Genomic DNA, 21960 nt, shown 5'->3' with positions numbered 1-21960 from the left:
GGTCGACAACTATATTAATTAAAGGAAAATGAAACAAGCATTTACACGCGACCCCATTTAATGATGGATGATGATACAGTGAAGCTACACAGACTAATAAATAATGTACCAAGTGAATAGAAAAACTTAGTATAGCCTAATTCGTATCTCGTATGTGAGTCAACGTTTGATTTTTTGGGCGACTGGGTGAACTTAGAAACTCTATAATTACGGGCACGGGGTGGCGACCTGCGAATTGCTGACTACTGCGATAGATTCATCGATCTCCCAATTTGTTTAAAGTGGTCAGTTGGCTCCGTTCGGTGGTTCCATAACCTTCGTATGCCGTATATCAGTGTATTATTCGCGGATAACCGAATTGCGAATAACAATAAATGAGCCAAATTCGAGGGTCCGCGATTACAGTTGGATCAATTCTCGACAACGCATATACGCAGGGCTAATGCCGCATCACGACTAAAACAAATGGAGCATAGAAATATACCAACTTATATCGACGTGACACACTGGAAAGACCAACCTGCATGGTCGTCGATTGAGCATTTGTGCCCACCTGAAATGATTGGAACGGAAATCAAAGCAAGTAGAGCAGAACGATTCAAGTCAGCCATCAATTGCAGTGCAACTTACCAGGATTCACACTTCCTTTCTTTTCAGTGTCTTGTTCGAATAGACTGGCGCTATTCCCGATAGGCCCTTCAACTTTTTCTCTTTTGCTATGAGCATATTTAACTGCATCGTCGCTCTGGCGAATATTAATGTAGTTAATGATAACATAAACATTGATATGAGACGATCGTTGGATACAACCACTATGGCTCCCAGCTTGACCAAGCGATTCTCTTTTTGTAGGGTCGAAAGTTTGGTATCTTCATCATTAGTGATGCCCGTCTCATGATCGTAGACATGGATATTTTTTGTAACCATCATAATATCGGCTCTGATGTCAGCAACTGTGTCTTCAAGTCGGTATGTTCCTTCGTATTTTTGGGAATTATCCGAGAATTTGACGGAAAGTTTGACTCGGTTTTCTGGACATTTAGACAGAGAACACTGCGAATCAATTTCCGAACGTCTGAATATCGTGATTCATATAGCTTATCGTTATAGTGCGTTTCGGCCCACGAAAGCCTCATGGAACGTTGTAAAAATATTAATAAAATGCGTACTAAAAATCAAATTACTGTGGGTATATCTGATTCAATTTTCCCTTAATATCTTTCAACATGATAATGATAAATTATGATGTTGGAGAAAAATTACTGATTTGATACGCGATTTCCAATTTATAATCATCTGTTTCGTGCAATTATTCTTGATGTCTGCTTGATGCTCCAGTATTCCCAAATTATCGCGCACTGTGCATAGTTTATTTCGTGCATGGTTTAATTCGTTACGGGGACGGCGCAATGTGCATGCATAGTGTTTAATTAAGTTGCTATATTATTGAAACATCAGATTCTCCGTGGGACCATTTTAGATTTTATTCGATTGGTATCAACGGGAAAATATTATATTCCGATAAACTTGGTCAATAATATTATTACTTGAGTATATTGCGGGTCTACTGTATACCGCCCGCTGAGTTCAGTTTGCAAGGACAAGACTATTCGCAGAGGTGGTCAGTAACGAAATACTTCTGCTTTTTCGAAGTATTAAAGTATTTTTCCTCTATTTCTGTTACTTACTAAAGTATATGATTTCGCTACTTTTACTTCTACTTCATAATATTTTGTGATCTGCTTACTTGCTTTTCGCTATTTTCAGTTTGTCAAATAGTAGTAGTTTAATCCATCAATCGGGAAGATATCCTGAGGTATTTCGGTGCAGTTCTCACGGATCATCAACATTTAATTTTCATAAAATTTGAATAAAGCCCAGAATTTTCGTCGCGCTTTGCGCGCAGTGGATACGGAGTCCCCAGGTGATTTCACTATAGTATCTGTGAGTATAATTTAGGTAGCGGTTGGCGTGGTTCCGTTCACACCGCATTGTAGCCTTTCGCCATATCAAATATTTCATCATATTATATAATATTATGGCTCATCATAACGTTTGAAACTGATGTTTCGCAATCTAGCATTTACTTATCATATCGTAATCTGGCAGTCCATGGGTGTCCTAATCTGGAAAAGTGGACTGTGACTGTAAACCTCGTTTGTGCATGTAGTGCAAAGCTACACGAGCACACGTTACTGAAATGACATATCTGTGAAGTCGGGATCAACTGACGGTATTGACACTAAGTGCAATGCTCTAGCTATGGTTGAAAAAATACCAAATAATGTTTATTGTGGAATAGAACTGGTGTTATATTCTTTGTGGTCGGATAAAAGTCACACATTCCAAATCTACGCATACTGCTTTCATTTGTGAATAATTAGTGATGCTCGAATACTCGACTCGACTCGAACCCAGCTTAGTGTCATATCAGTTTATTATTAATAATTGCACTATTGATCCAGTATAATTTTTTGTTTTAATATAGTATGGATACCGTTGGCGTCAAATACCTCCGTATTCTCATTGGACAATAATACGCATGCCTCCATTTAATATGTTATTCTTAGGCCAACATGGGGATTGTATTCAGATTTTGCGGTTCTATTGTTCTTATCTGCTCAAGACACACAATGTACAATGTGACACACAAGAGACCGAGCGATGTATCCTGTTCAAAATTTTATTGGGCGGTTGGGTGTCAACTGATTCACGGACCAGTAACGCTACAAGAGCTGGGTATTGGAGACGCCTCAATTATTTATCACTTGGGCTGAGCACAATAATTCGAATTCGAGTACGCGAATCTGAATCAGATATTAATTCCAATGATTCCAGTCGATTAGGGAAAGATGTGGGTTTCGAGTACTGAAAGTTTATGCTCCTTGCCACTAAGAGTTAATTTATCGATCGCAAATAAAATTTCGATACTATTTTCCACTGCGGATGACTGTAAACATCGATTAGGCGTATCTATACGAAACATGTATTACAAAGCTATACTTTATGCAGCGATTGCATGATTCATGTGCGCAATTTCTGGTTGCATATTACAGTTTCATCACCGTAAATACCGCTCAGCAATACCTTTGGAATTATACGATGTACTATGTTTGACAATGCCGATGCGAAACCGTTGTATGCAAGTTACATTCAGTTTACTATATCCATTAAATGTGCATTTGCGAAGTATGATATATATCAGTGGTCGACAACCATATTAATTAAAGGAAAATGAAACAAGCAATTACACGCGACCCCATTTAATGACGGATGATGAAACAGTGAAGCTACACAGACTAATAAATAATGTAGAAAGTGATTAGAAAAACTTAGTAGCCTCATTCGTAACTCGTACGTGAGTCAAAGTTATATTTTTGGGCGACTGGGTGAACTTAGAAACTCTATAATAACGGGCACCGGGTGGCGACCTGCGAATTGCTGACTACTGCGGTAGATTCATCGATCTCCCAATTTGTTTAAATTGGTCAGTTGGCTCCGTTCGGTGGTTCCATAACCTTCGTATGCCGTATATCAGTGTATTATTCGCGGATAACCTAATTGCGAATAACAATAAATGAGCCAAAATCGAGGGTCCGCGATTACAGTTGGATCAATTCTCAACAACGCATACGCAGGGCTAATGCCACATCACGACTAAAACAAATGGAGCATAGAAACATGCCAACTTATATCGACGTGACCCACAGGAAAGAGAAACTGTTCTATCGCTTTATAATTGCATTGCATATTGTATTTATGTCAATTTCAATGTTCGGGCATCGCGCATAAGATGTTGCTAGAATACGCTTAATGAGGAGGTATTTTACTGAAAAACAAAGGTATGGATTTGGATGTAACATTTTGGAATCATTTGGCTGGTTTACACGCAAACGACGAATATTTTGGATATGGCCCGCAATCCAAATTCAGATTGATATCCCTGCACCTGCATAGGCCAATACATAAACACAGGCTTATATGGTAGGCTATATACACACATATGAGATACGAATATAATTACATATTCAGTCTGTCTTCGATTAATAACCAACCTGCATGGTCGTCGATTGAGCATTTGTGCCCACCTGAAATGATTGGAACGGAAATCAAGTAAGTAGAGCAGGACGACCCAAGTGAGCCGTCAATTTCAGTGCAATTTACCAGGATTCACACTTCCTATCTTTTCAGTGTCTTGTTCGAATAGACTGGCGCTATTCCCAATAGGCCCTTTACCTTTTTCTCCTATGCTATGAGCATATTTAACTGCATCGTCGTTCTAGCGAATAATAATGTAGTTGATGCTAACATAAATGTTGATATGAGCCGACCGTTGGATACAACCACTCTGGTTCCCAGCTTGTCCAAGCAATTTTCTTTTTGTAGGGTCGAAAGTTTGGTATCTTCATCAATAATGATGCCCGTCTCAGGATCGTAGACATGGATAATTTTTGTATCCACCATAATATCGGCGATGACGTCATTAACTGTGTCTTCAAGTTGGTATGTTCCTTCGTATGTTCCGGAATTATCCGAGAATTTGACAGAAACTTTGATTCGGTTTTCTGGACATTTAAACAGAGAACACTGCGAATCAATTTCCGAACATCTGAATTTCGTGGTTCGTATAGCTTATCGTTATAGTGCGTTTGGGCCAACGAAAGCCTCATGGAACGTTGTAAATATATTGATAAAATGCGTACTAAAAATCAAATTACTGTGGGTACTTGATTAAACTTTTTCTTAATATCTTTCATCATGATAATGATAAATTATAATGTTACCATAATATTTTTTATTTCATAGACGGCGCGATAGCCAGACTTCGAGGCCCATGCATTTTGTAAGGTTTCAATTACTAAACATTTCAGAAAGTGAAACGTAAATGACTTAATTCGGACCACGAGTGTGCTTTTAGCTTGGCAACACGAGCAAGTTTACTACTTTTAGTGCTGTGCTTGGAGAAAACCGATTCGCGATTGTGTTAGATGGATTCGTTCTTTGTGTGTGTAGAAGTATTTATGTTTTTAATATATATGTATCTATTGTAAGAAGCGTATTTAAATGTTGCATGGTTATGCTGTCAGCATTGTGTGACCTAGAGTTAAACCAAAAGTACAATCAGCAAATCTATGAACAGATCGCTGCTCACAGACTCAAATTTACATCCAGTTCTTGGAATCGGGACAACCGACTTAATTTTGACCATGAGGACTACTAGCTTATAAATTTTCGTCAATGTTTCTGACGCGTGTATACGTTATCATCAAATCAATGTTTGCTTCTTTTTAAATATACATATACATATATAGTATTTCCATGTTTACTGTCACTATATTATCAAATAACAACATTGAATTTTGGCTTAGTATCCCAATTTTATATAGTGCGGCTCGCGAATGGATTCAAATGTTGAATGCGGCCCGCAAGCTAAAAAGTTTGCCCACCCCTGACCCACAAAGATTAGGGGCTGTTAACATAACCCTAATGTCCTCCATTTATTACTTGACACTTCAAGGGATATTTTTCAGGGGTGTGGGTGACGATCTGCGCTATATTATGTTGATTCTTGTAATTTCCAGCCATAAATAAAATCGCAATTCTGCGCCTGAAATAGCATACAACGCGACTAATAACTGCTATTAACCCAACTGTATACTAATCTGAAGCACAATGGACAATATATACTCATGGAAAACACGAAAGGCAACGATGTAAATTTAGCAAAGCTAAAGAAATCGTCATTTTCGCACAAGACGTCAATCAAGGATAAAACAAACAGCATCAGTATTGCGATTGATATGACATTATACTAAATCATCGAAGGCATGTTAATTCTTCATGTCAGGTTTCTAAAATATTCAGGATGTACTATTGTTCACCTGTACCCATTTGCCCTCACCTTCCCCTACTATACCCCAGCGGTATATCTCCATAGGGATCGGTGTAAGTGGATCATTTTCCCCAATTAGAAGGGTGTGAATTGTGAAAGTGCAATTTGGTACCTGAAAATGCCATTTAGCCGATTTACAACCCATCACGCTATAGTGAACATTTCAAGTCATTGCATATTTTGACTCGAGTCAAGTCAAGTCACTCGATTTTTGGAGGTGACTCGAGTCAAGTCGAGTCAAGTCATGTCAATTCACGAGTCAAGTCACAATTCAAGTCAAGTTGCCTTTTCGAAGTATGAGGCATGATTACGTCATGCTAGCTGTCTGAAATACAGATTGATGTGGTCATTGATTCTGAACCGATGAACGAATATAGAGGTAAATATACACGCAAGAAGGCGCTGTATCGATCACATATACGTAGCACTGGTGTTAAACTATATGTACGTAAGTAATTGCATAGCCGCAGTTTACAGTTATCAGCCAAAATAGAGAAACCAATTGGTAAGATGCAATTCATTACCCATTTACTTATTGATATGATAAAATTGGAACCTGCGCCAATGGTTGAGGAGTATATAAACTACATTCGAATTCAATTTCAATAAAACAAGAGGTTTGGCTAAGGTATAAGAACAGAAAACAGAAATGAATATTATGCCATCAAATTACCTCACTACCAGTTAACGACAACGTAAGGTGTAAGCTTCAATCACTACGTTTGTGGTCATTTTATTTATGTGAGAACAATGGAGGCTCAGTAAAACACACGATCATTGAATGATTGGTCGCTCTCACAGGTTACACCAGCGTTTCGCGAACAATCCGAACATATCGTCACCGATTACATGATGACTTGAAATTGACTCGTGAATTTTGCTCAGAGTCACGAGTCAATCCACAGTTCTGAAGCGCCGAGTCAAGTCAAGTCATTTTAGCGAAGTGATTCGAGTCAAGTCAAGTCATACGAAAAAGGTGACTCGAGGCTGACTCGAGTCATCCCAACACTGATAAATACACCTGTTGCCCATCCATATAGAATACGAAAACAGAATCCACCCTACCCATGGTAGGCCTATATATATCTCCATAAGAATCTATGTCTGTATCAGTTTCACTGCGGCCACTGCCCCGAAATCTTCAATGACTTCTTTACCTCGGTATCAAAAGTACATAAGTAGGCTACAGCACACACGCTTATGAATACTTACACATGGCGGGAAAAAAAGATCATCGCTCTATCAAATATTCCAGACCTGATTTATGGAACAGTATCTCGCCGGCCATCCGACAGTTAGTGAGTGTGTACAGTTGTGCACATTCAAGTAGAAATACAAACTATTTGTACTACATCGATACTAGTTAGCCCTCCAGTTTACCGGATCATGACCTGACAATGCTTACATATCGATCTTGCCTTCTGACACATGCCACCATTTTTGGCACCTGTACTTTTATATTATCTTCTTTTACTTTTCATTCAGTGTGCATGCCTCCTCTATACATTACCTAGGCCAGGTGGGTGACTGATTTCAAAGTCGTTTCGAATCCTTCCTATTTTTCATTGTATCGCAGTCTTGTGGTGTATTGAAATGGTGAAATTTTTAATGAATAGGCCTTTTGCAGGACTTCGATCACGTGACTAGATACGCATAGCAACAACAAATTGGTTAGCAAGCTACTTTCTCGCGCACCTGCTTCAGTGCTAAATATCGCATAGTGTACTGTTGATTTCTGGTTGTAAACGTTTCGGAAATTTGTTGTAGAAGTCATCAGAGATTTACCTATGCTAGATGTCAATCCTGTACAAAGCACATAAAATGATATCGTCAGAATTACACAGAAATCCATCGGTAACGTAGTCGTATTACGGTACTCAACTCTGATCATATGTACTTAAATTTACGCATTTGAGGTAAAGCGATTGGCTTATATTCTGGTAAGAGTATTTGTTAGTTCAAGCAGTACTATTTGTCTGTTGTGGAGCCTGATTTTGGATGGAAGATATGGCTGAAGCAGCCGGGACCCGCAAGGATCAGGATATACTGTCTGCTGGTTTGGGTGCTGGCGTGCTGCTATAAAACAAATGTCGCTGAACACATCGGAAGTATCTTTTGGGAGAGCCTGCCGTCAAGACTAAGCAAATCAGTGCACTTTATTGTTGCCTTATACAATGCCGATTTTATCAGCACTACTTCGCAACTGCGATTGAAGTGGATTTGGCAAATCACACTCGATTTTGATAAATAGTTGATGTCACATATGTGCGATATTTAGCGAACTAAGGGAAGTAACTATCATATAACTCTTAGAGCAGCTCAAACGCAGTGACAAGATCGGTCATCCTATACCCAGACGTGGTCAACGTGGTCATTGTTGGGAACCGAGAAGAAGTAATGCCCTAATTTATACTCCAGTACAAGTAGCACTAATTACTTCGAGGACATGTCCAAAGTACTTCAAGTGGAAGTAGAAATGAATTTCTGAAAAGCGGTCAAGAAATTCGTTACATGAAGTAGATTTGGTTGAGGGTCACTTAGTTTTAGAAATTGATGCCATGTGACAACTGTAAACATTGCATGTTGCATCTTCTTGATCAACGCAAAATGGTGATGACACCACAAATAAGTGCAATTTTCAAAAATTAATTTAGTTACCGTGGTACTGGGGCTATTTTGCCCAGTTGTTATGACAACCTCACGCTTGAAGGGGATGCAATCATGCGCCAAAGGTACTTTCTAGTTGACAAAATCCCAAACCTGGCAAAAAAGTAGGCCCTACTACCTAAAAAGTGTTAAGTAGAAGTGGAAGTAGCCTAAACTCATAATGACGCTAGTACTCAGGTAAAATAGTACTTCGTTGCTGACCCCCTCTGTGTATTGGCTCAACCAACTCAGAATCATCCTCTAAAGACGACTAACATTGTTTCTTTCGCATTGACTCGCAAGGCTGTTAACCTTATCAAGTTCAATAACTGCCGAGACTGTTATGCGTATGTATTTTCCTCTACCTTCATAGCCACTTGTCTAGACATATTCATAGCATCCGCGGAAGAGCGCTTGTCTTGCTGTACACAAATGAAATATCATTTTCAAAGCAGACATCAACATCGGGAAAGAAGTTCAAAACAGTTAGTCAGTGGTCAGATCATCTGCTGACATTTTCTGTTGGCATGAAACCACGCTGCCTTCCACCGCATGACCAAATTTTATGTGGTGATAATAATTGGCTCCAGGCTGAATTCTTGACGAAGGCATCATTAATTTCTTAGTTGCCTATGTTCGGCTCTCTTGGGATAATCCATCAGATCATTAATCCGTATGCATGTGGTATAGCCATATGTCTTGAAACTCAAGATATTTGCACTGTGCCATAGAGTGAAGTAATCCAATCCAGGCAATCAATCAAGTAATCCAGGCCCCGGGACAGTTTGTTTCACCCTCAATTGGAGCTGATGATCATTTTCCTTCGGGTAGTGGCACTTGGCAGCATGACGGAATGATCAATAACTTGTAATATAGGTGTAGAGGTCTGAATATTTTGAATTGTTCAACTGAGAAGTCATGCAATAGCTTAGGATATTTAATATATATATGGTATGTAGCACAGAGCATGAATTCATAACACATCAACGTACTGGCACTGGCAGTCATTGTCTCTTAGGCTTAAAAATAGCAGTATCCTATATATATTGCAATCGATATCAATCATCAAAATGCTGCAATGATTACCAACTACCGCTACAATACAACTATAGTATACTATCCACACCTAACTTGATGCTGCAATAAATATCACGCAGTCAATTAAGTCGTTTCCATGTGCAGGTTTCGTTGGCAGAGTGACCATATATGGGCATGGATTTCATGACTCAGCAAAATTACTCTGCCAAGTGGTTGCCCCGGTCGGTTAGCGGTTGTCAGAGTAATTCATCGTTGGCAGAGTATCTTGCTCCGCTCTTGGCTACGGTCATCTGCTTAATATCTTAGGTTTTTGTTAGTCGGGGATCAGCTAATTGCGGGAATAATTGAATTTGGACTTTACTATTGATAGACGTATTACTTTATTGTTAGTTAACAAAACAGAATGATTTGAATTTTGAAAGCAGCCTGGAGTTGCCGGTGATGCATCAACCACAGCAGGATGCCAATTTTTTAGTGCAAGTGGACTGTGTTATCGAGTATAGGAAGGCGCACCAGGAACGTCAACTTCCATTATTGATATCCCGGCGGGTCATTCGTGGTAATTCTTCAGATTTTCTGTGTATGTGGTACCGGTATCGCGGTATGTACGATGTATACTGTATTGCTTTTTACCAGTACTCATATTTTTATAATGCAGGTACGATACTTCAAGGAACGCCATGAAAAGGAAATTGAAATCTGGAAGAATAATGAAGGCTCTGAAAGTAATAAGTGACGACCTCGACGAACAGCTCGAATTCTTGAAGGCGTGTGCGGAAAGACATTTGCAACAAATTGCCAGCATGTGAAATGTGTATGACGCAGCCATGGACCGCCTTCACGACTAGCTACCACCAATATTCTGACATCTATTTCCAATCAGAATATGTTTGGATAGATCAATGACTGATGCTTTGGTGAATTGATGGTTTCTTTATTAAAAGACAAAATATTTGAAACCTGCAAACAGAGACGAATTTGTAGCCTATAAAATCATAATCCGGATTGAAAGGATAGGCAGTAATGGTTTGGCGACCTATTCGCTACATCGGCGGTATTTGGTAGGACGCATTAACAACAATCCTCGGCGGGATATCAATGTTGCTGATTTAAATACCGTCCTGATATTATCCATAGCTATACGCAGTAGCACCCGACAGCACAAGTTTCTTTTGGACGATTTTCGCTGTATAGGCCTTGTTCACCACTCCGGGTATATTTACAGAAACATCTCTAAAAGCTATCGAATTCCACAAACAACTTAGCTGGTACTTAAACGTCGATATCATCCAGCACGAACTTTTCGCCACTAAGTACCGGTACCGATTGTCAAATTTTGTTCACCGACGTTTATCGGCCGCTGATCATGATCATGTACTGTAACATGTACAATTGTACATGGAAACGCGGCCACCATTCCTTGGCTCAGCCAATGCGGGCTAAGCCAAGTAGTGGCCGCACATGGAAACGACTTAATTGTCCTGCAATGTCGAATTTGGTGTCATAAAATCATAGTTGACTACCAAATAACGGCTACAATGTCGATCATTTTGACGCAAGGAGTTTACATAGTTCATGAATCAAAGACATCCAACATATTTGAATCCTTGCGGATTTCCATGACACTTGCGAACGTTTACAGCCCGAAAACGATAATATACTGTATCCGAAATACGGCTACGTTAACGACGGATTTCTGCGTAATTCTAACGATAACATTGTATGTGCTTTGTACAGGATTGACATCTAGCATAGGTAAATCTCTGATGACTTCTACAACAAATTTCCGAAACGTTTACAACCAGAAATCAACAGTACACTATGCGATATTTAGCACTGAAGCAGGTGCGCGAGAAAGTAGCTTGCTAACCAATTTGTTGTTGCTATGCGTATCTAGTCACGTGATCGAAGTCCTGCAAAAGGCCTATTGAATTGGATTGAATTTGCCTTGTTTTCATGCACTGGAATGGGTGTGAATGTAAATATTTGTACCAGAAATTGCAAAGTTATATTTACCGGTATTATTGCTTCCTGTTTCTGTGTCCGGGTGTTTCGCGATTTTGCCGCTCTTCATAACGACATGCCTTCTGACCGATCAGATGTCAATTGAATATATACAATACGATGCTCATTAAACTAGCTACTAGGCTACTTATAAACAGTTTGGTACTACACACCTGCAGACTAGTGACATATCTCAAGTAGATCTCCAAGCAGAAACTCTCAAGAATCTTGTGTTCAATCCCCTTGATGCGTCAGCCCAACCATACATCCCGAAACAGGAACTTTAACAACTGATACCAGGTTTTGTGTCGTGGAACGCCTGTTACGGTCGATGGACGATGGTTTACACAGATGGAGAAAGCTCTGTTTATTTTTAGTACAATTTGAGCAAATATTGCCGTTGACTTCGCTTCGTCTCGCCTCGCTTCGTTCCAAAACCCACGTACTTTCTCTTGAACTCAGTCAGATGGAGTAAACTCAACGACAAAAGTAGCAGCTATTGCTTTCGAGGTTTATAGGAATGGGCATTTTGACGTAGGCCATTACCGCGCCACGACGCACCAAGGCATATGAAGTTTTAGCCAATGTAACATGCGACTCCGAGAAGTGTGCCAGACGATAGGCAGCGAGAAAACCTTGGCCAAAACGGACTTTCCTTCTGCTGACCGAAAACGTCGATATACATACATTATTGAATTGAAACACATTGAATTTCCAATTGCCAGCCGGATCCGGATAGATTCGGATCCCAAAATTTTGGAATCCGCCCATCTCTGGTCGAGAGATGCCTATACCCGAAAGTACGATATGCGGACGCATCCATAAGAACACATGGCGAATCTTCAGAGATCCCGTAAGAATACATGACAGACAGGTTACGAGCTCGTCCAGAAACAATGGCACCGGTTGAGCGATCCCTATGCCGAAAAGGGTTACCGTGTGAGAGATGTCTATACCCAGGCACCGGTTGAGCGAAAGGGGCGTCAAAATGGTCACCGGTTCAACACGAGTTTCGAGGCACCGGTTGAGCGATCCCTATACCGAAAAGGGTTACCGGTCGAGAGATGCCTATACCAACCCAGGCACCGGTCGAGCGGAAGGGGGGGGTCAAAAGGGTCACCGGTTCAACACGAGTTTCCAGGCACCGGTCGAGCGGGCCCTATACTACCCCATGCAAAAAACACCAAGTCACGAGCGATCGACTACACTACTCAGGCCACACAAACTTCGCTGACGATCGAAATCACGCGACAGGGTTCTTGGGGGCAAAGCCCCCAGAAGTTTGGTTTATCACGCTATACGGGTGCGCAAGATAACGTTTTTAAAGAAGGGCTGATGACTTGCTGTTACGGTCCGCCCTCTTACACATCGTCCTTACAGTATGGGGTGGGGGTCGCCAGAGCGCATGATTTCTGAAAGGGCGTGCTGGAGGTAAAACGATTAAGAACCACTGTACTATATAATCAATAATCATATGTCCCTGCTAGGGATGGTGTGAACCTCTGAAAGGTTCAGGTTCATGTGAACGCGAACCATTTTGAAAGGTTCTGTTTGAACTTTGACGTGAACCTCATGACGTCACCTGACGTCATGTAGCTAATTTCCACCCAACATTTCAGTGAAGTTATAGCCTATATTACTGCACACGTGTACCTGTCAAGATACATGATACCTAACGACGACTTGGGCCACATATCGCTACATTGCTGATGCGTTTAAATCGTCGTCAAATGTATAAAATGCGGCAATCAAATGATATATTGATCCCATAAAATCAATATCTTCCGTCGCTTCGAATAGTGATATCACCTGGATCATACGCCGTTCAATCGGAGAAGGCCACGTCGCCCTAATTTCCACGCCTATATGACGCCTATTGCCACATCATCCACCCATTGCCACATCATCTGCTACGTCATGTGTCACAGCTGCATCATCAAGTGCCATGTCAAAGGGACCTTTGTTGGATTTGAACTAACTATTGCGCGAACTTGGCATACTAGGCTGTTTTGTGAATTTCAATACCAATTCTTCACGTGTATTTAGCACTATGTATTGATAATAGCTGGCTTACGAGAAATAAATAACATTCAATATACTTCAAATGATTAAATTCCGAAACTTGAAAGAAACTTGCTTTCTGGATATAAGTAACATTCAGATAATACATAACTTTCGAAAATTATGATGCAAGACTATATTCGCCAGATGTTCTATTATTATGTGTATTTAGGGCTTTGTATCTTCACGGATAATATGAGCTCTAGGATAACACTCATCAACGTTGAAGTTGGCGCGGTTTTTATGATGATATATCATAGTGAATAGGCAGTAACATCATCAATAATTATTTAATATAAAATGTGATTTTGAGTGCAGTCAGATCGCGGTTTCGATTTCCGAGGTCTCAACATTTTAAGTCTTATTATCAGCTCGCGGTATACCTGAATGAGACTTAATTCTGCCTGCATAATTTTTGCATGTTAAGTATAAGGGTGATTAAATCAGTACTAAAATGACAACGGACTAGCCGAAGGCGCGCGATTCTCGGGTATATAATTAAACAAACACTTCCGCTGCAGGTACGCGATCCCCAACGTTATAACGATAGGGACAAATTAGCCGCATGAATGCGAGTCTAATGAATATAACGACAGACAGCAAGTTAGTTGAAAAGTAAAACTAATCGAAAAATTCACGTAGTTCCGATACACCATATTTTAATTTAAAAAAATTATCAATCCCCATGAGTCGAGATGTCGTTAAGTAAATCATTTTTAGGTATTAATCATTACGTCGCTTCGGTAAACCATCAAAATATAACTGAGGTCCTATTTCATTCTTCCATGCAACACTATGTTGGCCACCGGCCTGATTTGAACACTCTAATTTTTCCAAATTAAACTCATCACCCATCACGGACACTCAATGAAGATCACTCGCAGAGCACACACATAAAAGGCTTTACACTTCTTGACATATATTACCTTGAACTGAGCATATAATAAGATGACTTACACTTCTACACCGAATTTTGTGAGGTAGAAAGAAAACTACTTCTAAACTGTTTTACTTATATTGCGACTACCTTTACACTGAATATTGCAACGTATATAGAAGAACTACTTTTCCAATGTACTAAAGTTTTACACTACGGATTTTGTAGAGTCGATAGAAAACTACATTTTCCAACGTATAATAAATACTAATTCTGATAAAATGTCGAACACTTTTACATTGAATTTTTCTAAAGTAGGTAGAAAACTACTTATTCACGACATAATAATAATTCTACTTGTACACTTATTTATATTTTAGACTCACATAATTACTTCTCGCCATATCTGTTGCATTTATAATTTTTGTTGAATACTTCATGACACAATAATAGTTCTACTTGTACACTTTTCAAATTTTATAACTCACATAATTACTTTTCGCTATATATAAAGTCTGTCAAATACCAGTATATGTTACGCTGAGCTCATATTCGTTCTGTTTGATCATCTTGACTAACGATATTCATTGAACAACCTCTTCAGTGATAACATTGATACTTGGAACAGTGTTATATGACATAACAGCAATAAGAAGTTACGACGGTTTAAAATAAGGTACCTTACGACACCAAACTTCGTTAGTTCTCCGCCTTCAAATATCGTGTTATACGAATATTATGTATACGGAACAAGTATAAATCTGAATATGTTGAGCCACTGCCTCATCAATAATTGTTACGTCATCATCACTTGCTTCAGCCTCTTTACTCTTTTAAGCTGCAATCCTAACTTCGATCAATTCTGCATCGACATCGGAATCGAAACAAAATAACTTTTTTACACGAATGGTCACGTATCTAAATATTCAAATAACCCAACACGAAACTAGTACTTACAGGAATATCATAATTCTTGTTATAAAGTTGTATGTGCACAACATATGTTTATCGTAAGTCCTACACATTCATGATTTCGTCCTAGTTTGAGTTTTAGAAAATATTATACCGACATCGCGACATCTTTCAAAAACAAAACCATGGTCACTGCTTGAGAGACCTATCAATGTCATCACAGTAATCAAGTTACTTCCACAAAATACTAGATATGTATTTGACTTACGTTCCAGAAAGCTAACGCGCAAACAATTTACTTAATAACGAGAAGCGGCGAGTTATCGAATGATTTTTCCTTACATCAAAACAACTAGAATGTGGAACTACATTAGATACGTTCGTAACCCTTTGCACACCAGCAGTAAATCGCACAAGCAACAAGTTTCGAGAATCGAGTTATTGAATAACGTGAAAGTATCAAGTCGCTATATTGATTAAGTGTATATTGTAATACCATGAAGTGAGTCTTCGCAAATTCTCGATGTGTATTTGCTATTTTGTCATTGCGATAAGTCATTCCGGAGCGCGAAAGTGCATCATAGGATATAGATGAAACTCCCCCCGCTCATCAAGGTCAACGAAATAGTACATTTCAACAAATTTCTAGTAAGTACAAGAAGTGGTGATTTCCGAGCGACTAAACAAGTAAGTAGTCACTTATTCAGATTACTCAAGTAGGTTTTTTGCTTGTTGTATTATGTAGCTTGTAATTCGTACAAGTAAGTCAGACAACTTAGTCGCATTGTTCCGTACCGATTCGGAAGATGGTACGCTTAATTTCGTAAAGTAGCTATAGAAAAATACTTCTATTAAACTCGTTCACTTCTACTAAACTTCTACACTGAATCTTGTGAAGTATAATCGAAAAATTCACGAAGTTCCGAAACACTATATTTGACTTTTTTTTAAAATTATTCATCCCCATGAGTCGATATGTATAGTAAAGTAAATCGTGTGTTCGGTAATATTCATTACCTCGGATAACAAAATACAGTCGATGTCCTATTCCGTTATTCCATGCAACACTATGTAGGAGTGCTGGCTGATTTGAACACTCTAATTATTGATAGTGTAAAATAACCTACCTTACCGCACCAACTTTCGACGGTTCTCCAAGAGCAAATATCGTGTTCTACAAGCGTTAACTTGTTGTATTATGTAGCTAGTAACTGGTGCACGTAAGCCCGGGATTGCACCAACATGTATTAACTTGCGTAATTATGTACCTAGTAATTTGTGCGAGCAATCCCGCAACTGCTGCTGTTCAATGCCTTTACTCCGTTCTTACCAAGCACAGCACCAAACAAACAATGTAAGTATGTATGTATGAATGATGGGTCCTATGGTGCTTGGCGAAAGCAGTTGTTCATCTATTCTATATTCCGAAATAATCAAGTTGGAGATTTTTTACCAGCACCTAGCCTCATAGAAACTTTAGTAGAATCTCTTATAACCAGAGGTGGTCAGTAACGAAGTACTTCTACTTTTTCGAAGTACTCAAGGAGTTTTCCTCTACTTCTGGTACTTACTGAAGTAGATCTGATTTTCGCTACTTCTACTTCTACTTCATAATATTTTGTAATCTACTTACTTACTTTTCGCTATTTTCAGTTTGTCAAGTAGAAGTAGTTTAATCCTCCAAACGGGAAGATATCCTGAGGAGTTTCGGGGCTGTTTTCACGGAGCATCGGCATTTAATTTCCATAAAATTTGTTTAAAGCCCAGAATTTTCGTCGCGCTTCGCACGCAGTGGGTACGGGGTAACCCGTTTAATATCACTGTAGTATCGGTGAATATAATTTAGGTAGCGGGTTGGCGTGGTTCCGTTCACACCGCATTTTCGCCCGTTGCCATGTCGAATATTTCATCACGGTATATAATATTATGGCTCATCATAACGTTCTGTTTTTCTATTATTCATGGTGTTTGTCGACTACGATGGTCCTTTATACCAAGTCGATATTCTTAATATTTTATTCCATAACTGCCGACTTATAGCACGGCCCACTTCTAGGCTTTTTGTAAGATACCGCTTGCGCGGATGAGGGGATGAGAGGAGCCTAGATAAACCATCATCACTTAGGTATAGGAATTCTGAAGTCGACCTCTGTCGGATTCGAACCCGCAACCTATTGGTGTTACAGCCGCGGATTATACCACTGCGCAATCTCGCCACTTCATCACAACTACTTACTTACTTGAGTAGATTTAAAGTCAGTCAATTCTACTTCTACTTCAAGTAGTTTTAAGTTGCTTACGAAAGAAGTACTTCTACTTGTACTTGAGTATATTTTTTCGTCGCTACTTCTACTTCTACTTGAGTAGCTTTCTTGACTACTTTGACCACCTCTGCTTATAACTCGCGTTTACTCAAGTAAATCTAATTTTATACTCGAGCACTGAACCTTAATTTTCCAGCAGTATGATAGACGCCCTCAGATGGTACTCAACATCGTACAATTCTTCTCAGATACAATTACAAGTAGAAAATTCAAAGTAAGTAAGTAACTGGTTATGTTTGTAGACTATAACTCCACTTCTATTGTTCAGAGATGTTGAGAAGAGGAGAACATGTACTTCTGTGCTTGGATATTCTCGATTCCAATTCCCAGTGAATCTGCCTCTCAATCATTAACCTCACCGCACCTAGATTCTAGGGAACAAATATTTGCCTTGAAGCAGCAACGCACGTTAGTCATCACAGAAAGCGTAAATAATAGAATGATTATAATTCTATGGACGCTGTAGTGCTGCAATGAACGATTGCATAAGGCAGGGTATCCTAAAGTTTGTGTCGCAGTCGCGCCAGAGAGATCGCTTTAACATGTCTGTAATTATTGTAATATTTGCTGAATTTCCTAGGATGTGGATTTTTCTTCTCGCAATCTTCTGTCGTTATTTACTGCTTGCATAATTAGCCCACATATCCAATACTACTGTGCTTGGTACTATAGTCAATGAGTGACAACCACGGACAAGTTGCCATGACAATATTAGGATTGCATTTAAAACAAACACGTTTAAAACATGTATTTTCTTTTTTCTTTTTTAACCACGACAGGAACATTCGGCGACAGCCATCTAGGCACCTATGAGTAGTGATATGAGTTGGATTATACGCCGGCCAATCCCAGAAGGCCACGTCGCCTTAATTGCCACGCCTACATTGCCACATCATCCGCCCATTGCCGCACCTATAGGACGCCCCCTTGCCACATCATCCACCCATTGCCACATCATCTGCTACGTCATCAGCCACGCCCATTGTTACATCATCCACCCATATAACGCCCATTGCTACATCATCATGATTATGCGTACTGAGCTATTTTTGAGAATATGAATTCTCGCGTAATACACTAAACTTTGAACTAGATTTCATAACGTCATCACAGAGGAATCAGCCAACTATCTTGATCTAGGTTGTAGGTTCGAACCCTGTAGTCACCGCATTTCATACGATTCAGCACCTTTCATGTCTCCTAACTTTTACTCGGTCTCATTGAAATAGCATTGTATAGTGTACGAGTTCATTTTATTTCGAAAAAACGATTGTTTGGATATACATTATAGCAATACCCCACTAAACTATAGGCGGTTATATTACTCTATTGGTCAGAGATAACTCATCCGTCCATATTTTTAAATTTGATTTTATGTATACAAGTTACGGTCTCTGCAGCCTCCACATTTTACGACTTATTTTTATTAGACGCAGGCAAGCGATTGTCCAGTTCGTAGCTACGGAAACAAATCACTCGCATGTGCGCGTTCCGAATAGTCTTGTAGAATTTTCTAAAGTCGTAACAGCTTAGCAGCATATACGCGAATCCCAAGGCGAAAATAATCAAACGAACTATAGCCGCAGGCGTGCGATTCGCAGGGCTTTAATTATATAAACACTTTCGATACCTGTACGCGAACCCCAGCGTTATAACGATTAGGTCTAATTAGCACGTTCTGAAGCCGTAAATTTAGTCAACATCATTGAGATAGCCATGATTTAAAGATGGTAATCGAGTGTGACAATAGCACTCGTCAAGGTTAGACAAACATAACCTTAAACTACTCTCTACTTCACAAAATATAAAGTTATAAAAGTAAGCAGATTTCTATGAAAACCCGTTAAATAGAAGTAAAAGTAGCCTAGAAACATAACTACTTACTAAAAAATCGCTACATAGAAGTGGCGTTAGTCTACGAACATTCCACTTACTTACTTTGAAATCTCTTCTTGTATTCGAGCGGAATTGCGACCGATGCATTAATGACTTTAATACTCTATATTTTAAATTATCATCGCAAAGTGCACGAATTTCCATGTTGATCAAATACCACGAACTTTGCTTGCTTTCAGAGTAGAGCTTTGTAAAGTAGATCTTTTTGGTGTTGGACTCAAGTTCCAATGAACAAGTGTTCACGTAGCTTCGAGGTCTGAATGAGGCTTTTAAAGTAGATAAAAACGACAAAAACTAACCGAAAGAATTTACGAAGTTTGGATGCGCCATATTTAGGTTTTTAAAAATTATTCATACCCATGATTCGAAATATTGTTAACTAACTTATGTTTTTCGACATAAGATAAGCGTGAAGTGTACAAATTTCGATGTTGCGCAAATACCACAAACTTTGCTTGCTTTCAGAGCCGGCAACTAAATGCAAGACAGACTTTACGCAAAAAGTTGATATTCTGAAAATGTTATCAAGTTAATAGTTTAAAAACTTATACTTGAGCACTACGAAATGTACAAGTACTTTACCTTTACACGACGTTTTTTGTAAAATGAATACTAATTTTATTAAGAAAACTATGGGAATGAGGTATTAGAAAATACCAATTCGAGAGGTTCTCTACTAGATAGTGCATAAATTAACGTACTCATTAGGCCTATGTATTAGGAAAAATAGTTTATGGATTTACTTATTCAAACTTGACCATGACTCGTTGAAGTGACTTTGCCCTTGATCTGCGTCCCAATCGAATCACCACTTCTGTAGTATGAAGAGAATATATTTATGCATTGTTACCGTGCCTCTTTTTACAACCAATAAAAATGAATACTGAAATCTATCCCGAGTCAACGTTACCGATATGGCGATAACTTAGAATTGTTGAAGTATAGTATTATATAACCTTTCCTGCTCCTGCTTCATTCTATCACCCATCTTCGTTGTTGTAGCGTGTTCGAGCTCTTCAACAGGATTCCGTTACATTTGAACAAACGCTCCCTCTTTATATATTGTGGTTTATATATCTATTTCGACAGAATGAATCGATTTCAGGTGTCGCTGCGCGCCTTTTATAATTGATAATTGCAGCATAATAGCGTTTGTAGCATTGTAATGATTAAATGGCTCCGTTTTCTGTGATAAGTTTGTTCGTTCTAAGCAAATATGCGTTCCCTATAGCTACATGCGGTTTATTACTGTGAGGGAGATTACCTCAGACTACGTAAGAAGGTACTACGTATCCACTATTGAAGTTAAGGTATGGAAAATGCATGATATATACTAGAGCAGGGGTTCTCAACCTGGGGGGCGCGCCCCCCTTGGGGGGCGCGGGAAGCTCTCAGGGGGGGCGCGAGAAATTGACAAAGTCAGTATATATTGTACGTGTCTGAACATGTGTTTCACATCCATTATGAGAAGACGATTAATGAAGATGAAATTTATTCCATATTCAAGTAAGCTTGCAACTCTAGCAACCGCGCTCAATGGAGTATAGTCTGATTTCAACTTCATTTGAGCAAATTTTTGAAATTTTTCGGAGATATAGAGAGCAATTCCCACGTGTAAGTCATTCATTGCTTCATAGCTTTGACAGTAGCCTAAAGCTTGTCGCGCTGGGCAGCTGTTCTTAGTAGCTTGCGAACTGCACTGCCTAAGACAGACTTAGATGTAACATAGGTGTCCCGGTGTCGGCCTCAATTAGGCTATAAATCAACACCATTTAATTAATTTCCAAAACTGATCAAATTTAGCCTGGCAGGACAGAACGACGCCTTGCTCTCTGTACTCACTACCAACATCAGGATTAGTCTCAGGGTGACCTACCTTGAAATTAATTAATGGATGTCTTGTTCTATGTTTTTTTTTTGTTATTTTCAAACAAATTTTGAGAAATTTTTCAGCAATGTAAAAGACTCAACAACTGGAATGCAGATTCAAAATTGGCGTAAGATATACCTTATGTATACTATTAGATTAGGGGTGGGCAGCCTGCGGCCGTAGAAGGGAATTTGGGCGGCCGTCGACGCCTAATTCAATTAGTATGTGTTGGCGGCCGTAGACATGGAAATTGCAATTACGAATTCACTCCCGCATTTTCGAGAGATTTTAATTAATCTTGAAATTTTCTTCACCCTCCGCACAATTCAACAAGAATTCATTTTTTGATTTTAATGCAGTAGCGCCCTTCTTAATCTGAGCCGGAATGGGAATTGTCAAGAAATAATAATTCGTTCGCGGCCCTGAAAATTTTTCGCGC

General features: G+C 39.2%; 1 protein-coding gene and 1 long non-coding RNA gene across 2 annotated transcripts in view; one reads left to right on the top strand and one right to left on the bottom strand.

The window, feature by feature from the left end:
* LOC145439586 (uncharacterized) overlaps positions 1-15114 on the bottom strand; it is a 42579-nt gene extending 27465 nt beyond the window's left edge. Inside the window, exons 1-8 of the mRNA XM_080317088.1 lie at positions 11755-15114; positions 11594-11664; positions 4345-4565; positions 4165-4279; positions 4056-4088; positions 811-1031; positions 631-745; positions 521-553 (exon numbers count right to left, since the gene is read on the bottom strand). Coding sequence (XP_080173214.1) covers positions 521-553; positions 631-745; positions 811-1031; positions 4056-4088; positions 4165-4279; positions 4345-4565; positions 11594-11664; positions 11755-11771 — 826 coding nt within the window. The 5' untranslated portion in view covers positions 11772-15114. The remainder of the gene's footprint in view (positions 1-520; positions 554-630; positions 746-810; positions 1032-4055; positions 4089-4164; positions 4280-4344; positions 4566-11593; positions 11665-11754) is intronic.
* Positions 9709-10544, top strand: LOC145439612 (uncharacterized). The gene is made up of 2 exons (XR_013915297.1): positions 9709-10178; positions 10236-10544. It is a non-coding gene; the product is annotated as an uncharacterized LOC145439612 (long non-coding RNA).
* Positions 15115-21960: the final 6846 nt, after the last annotated feature.

The sequence above is a fragment of the Botryllus schlosseri genome, chromosome 5 (assembly GCF_051294905.1).
Source record: "Botryllus schlosseri isolate E-star chromosome 5, Bs_hap1, whole genome shotgun sequence".
Classification (NCBI taxonomy): domain Eukaryota; kingdom Metazoa; phylum Chordata; class Ascidiacea; order Stolidobranchia; family Styelidae; genus Botryllus; species Botryllus schlosseri.
This window is presented reverse-complemented; position numbering and strand designations above follow the sequence as displayed.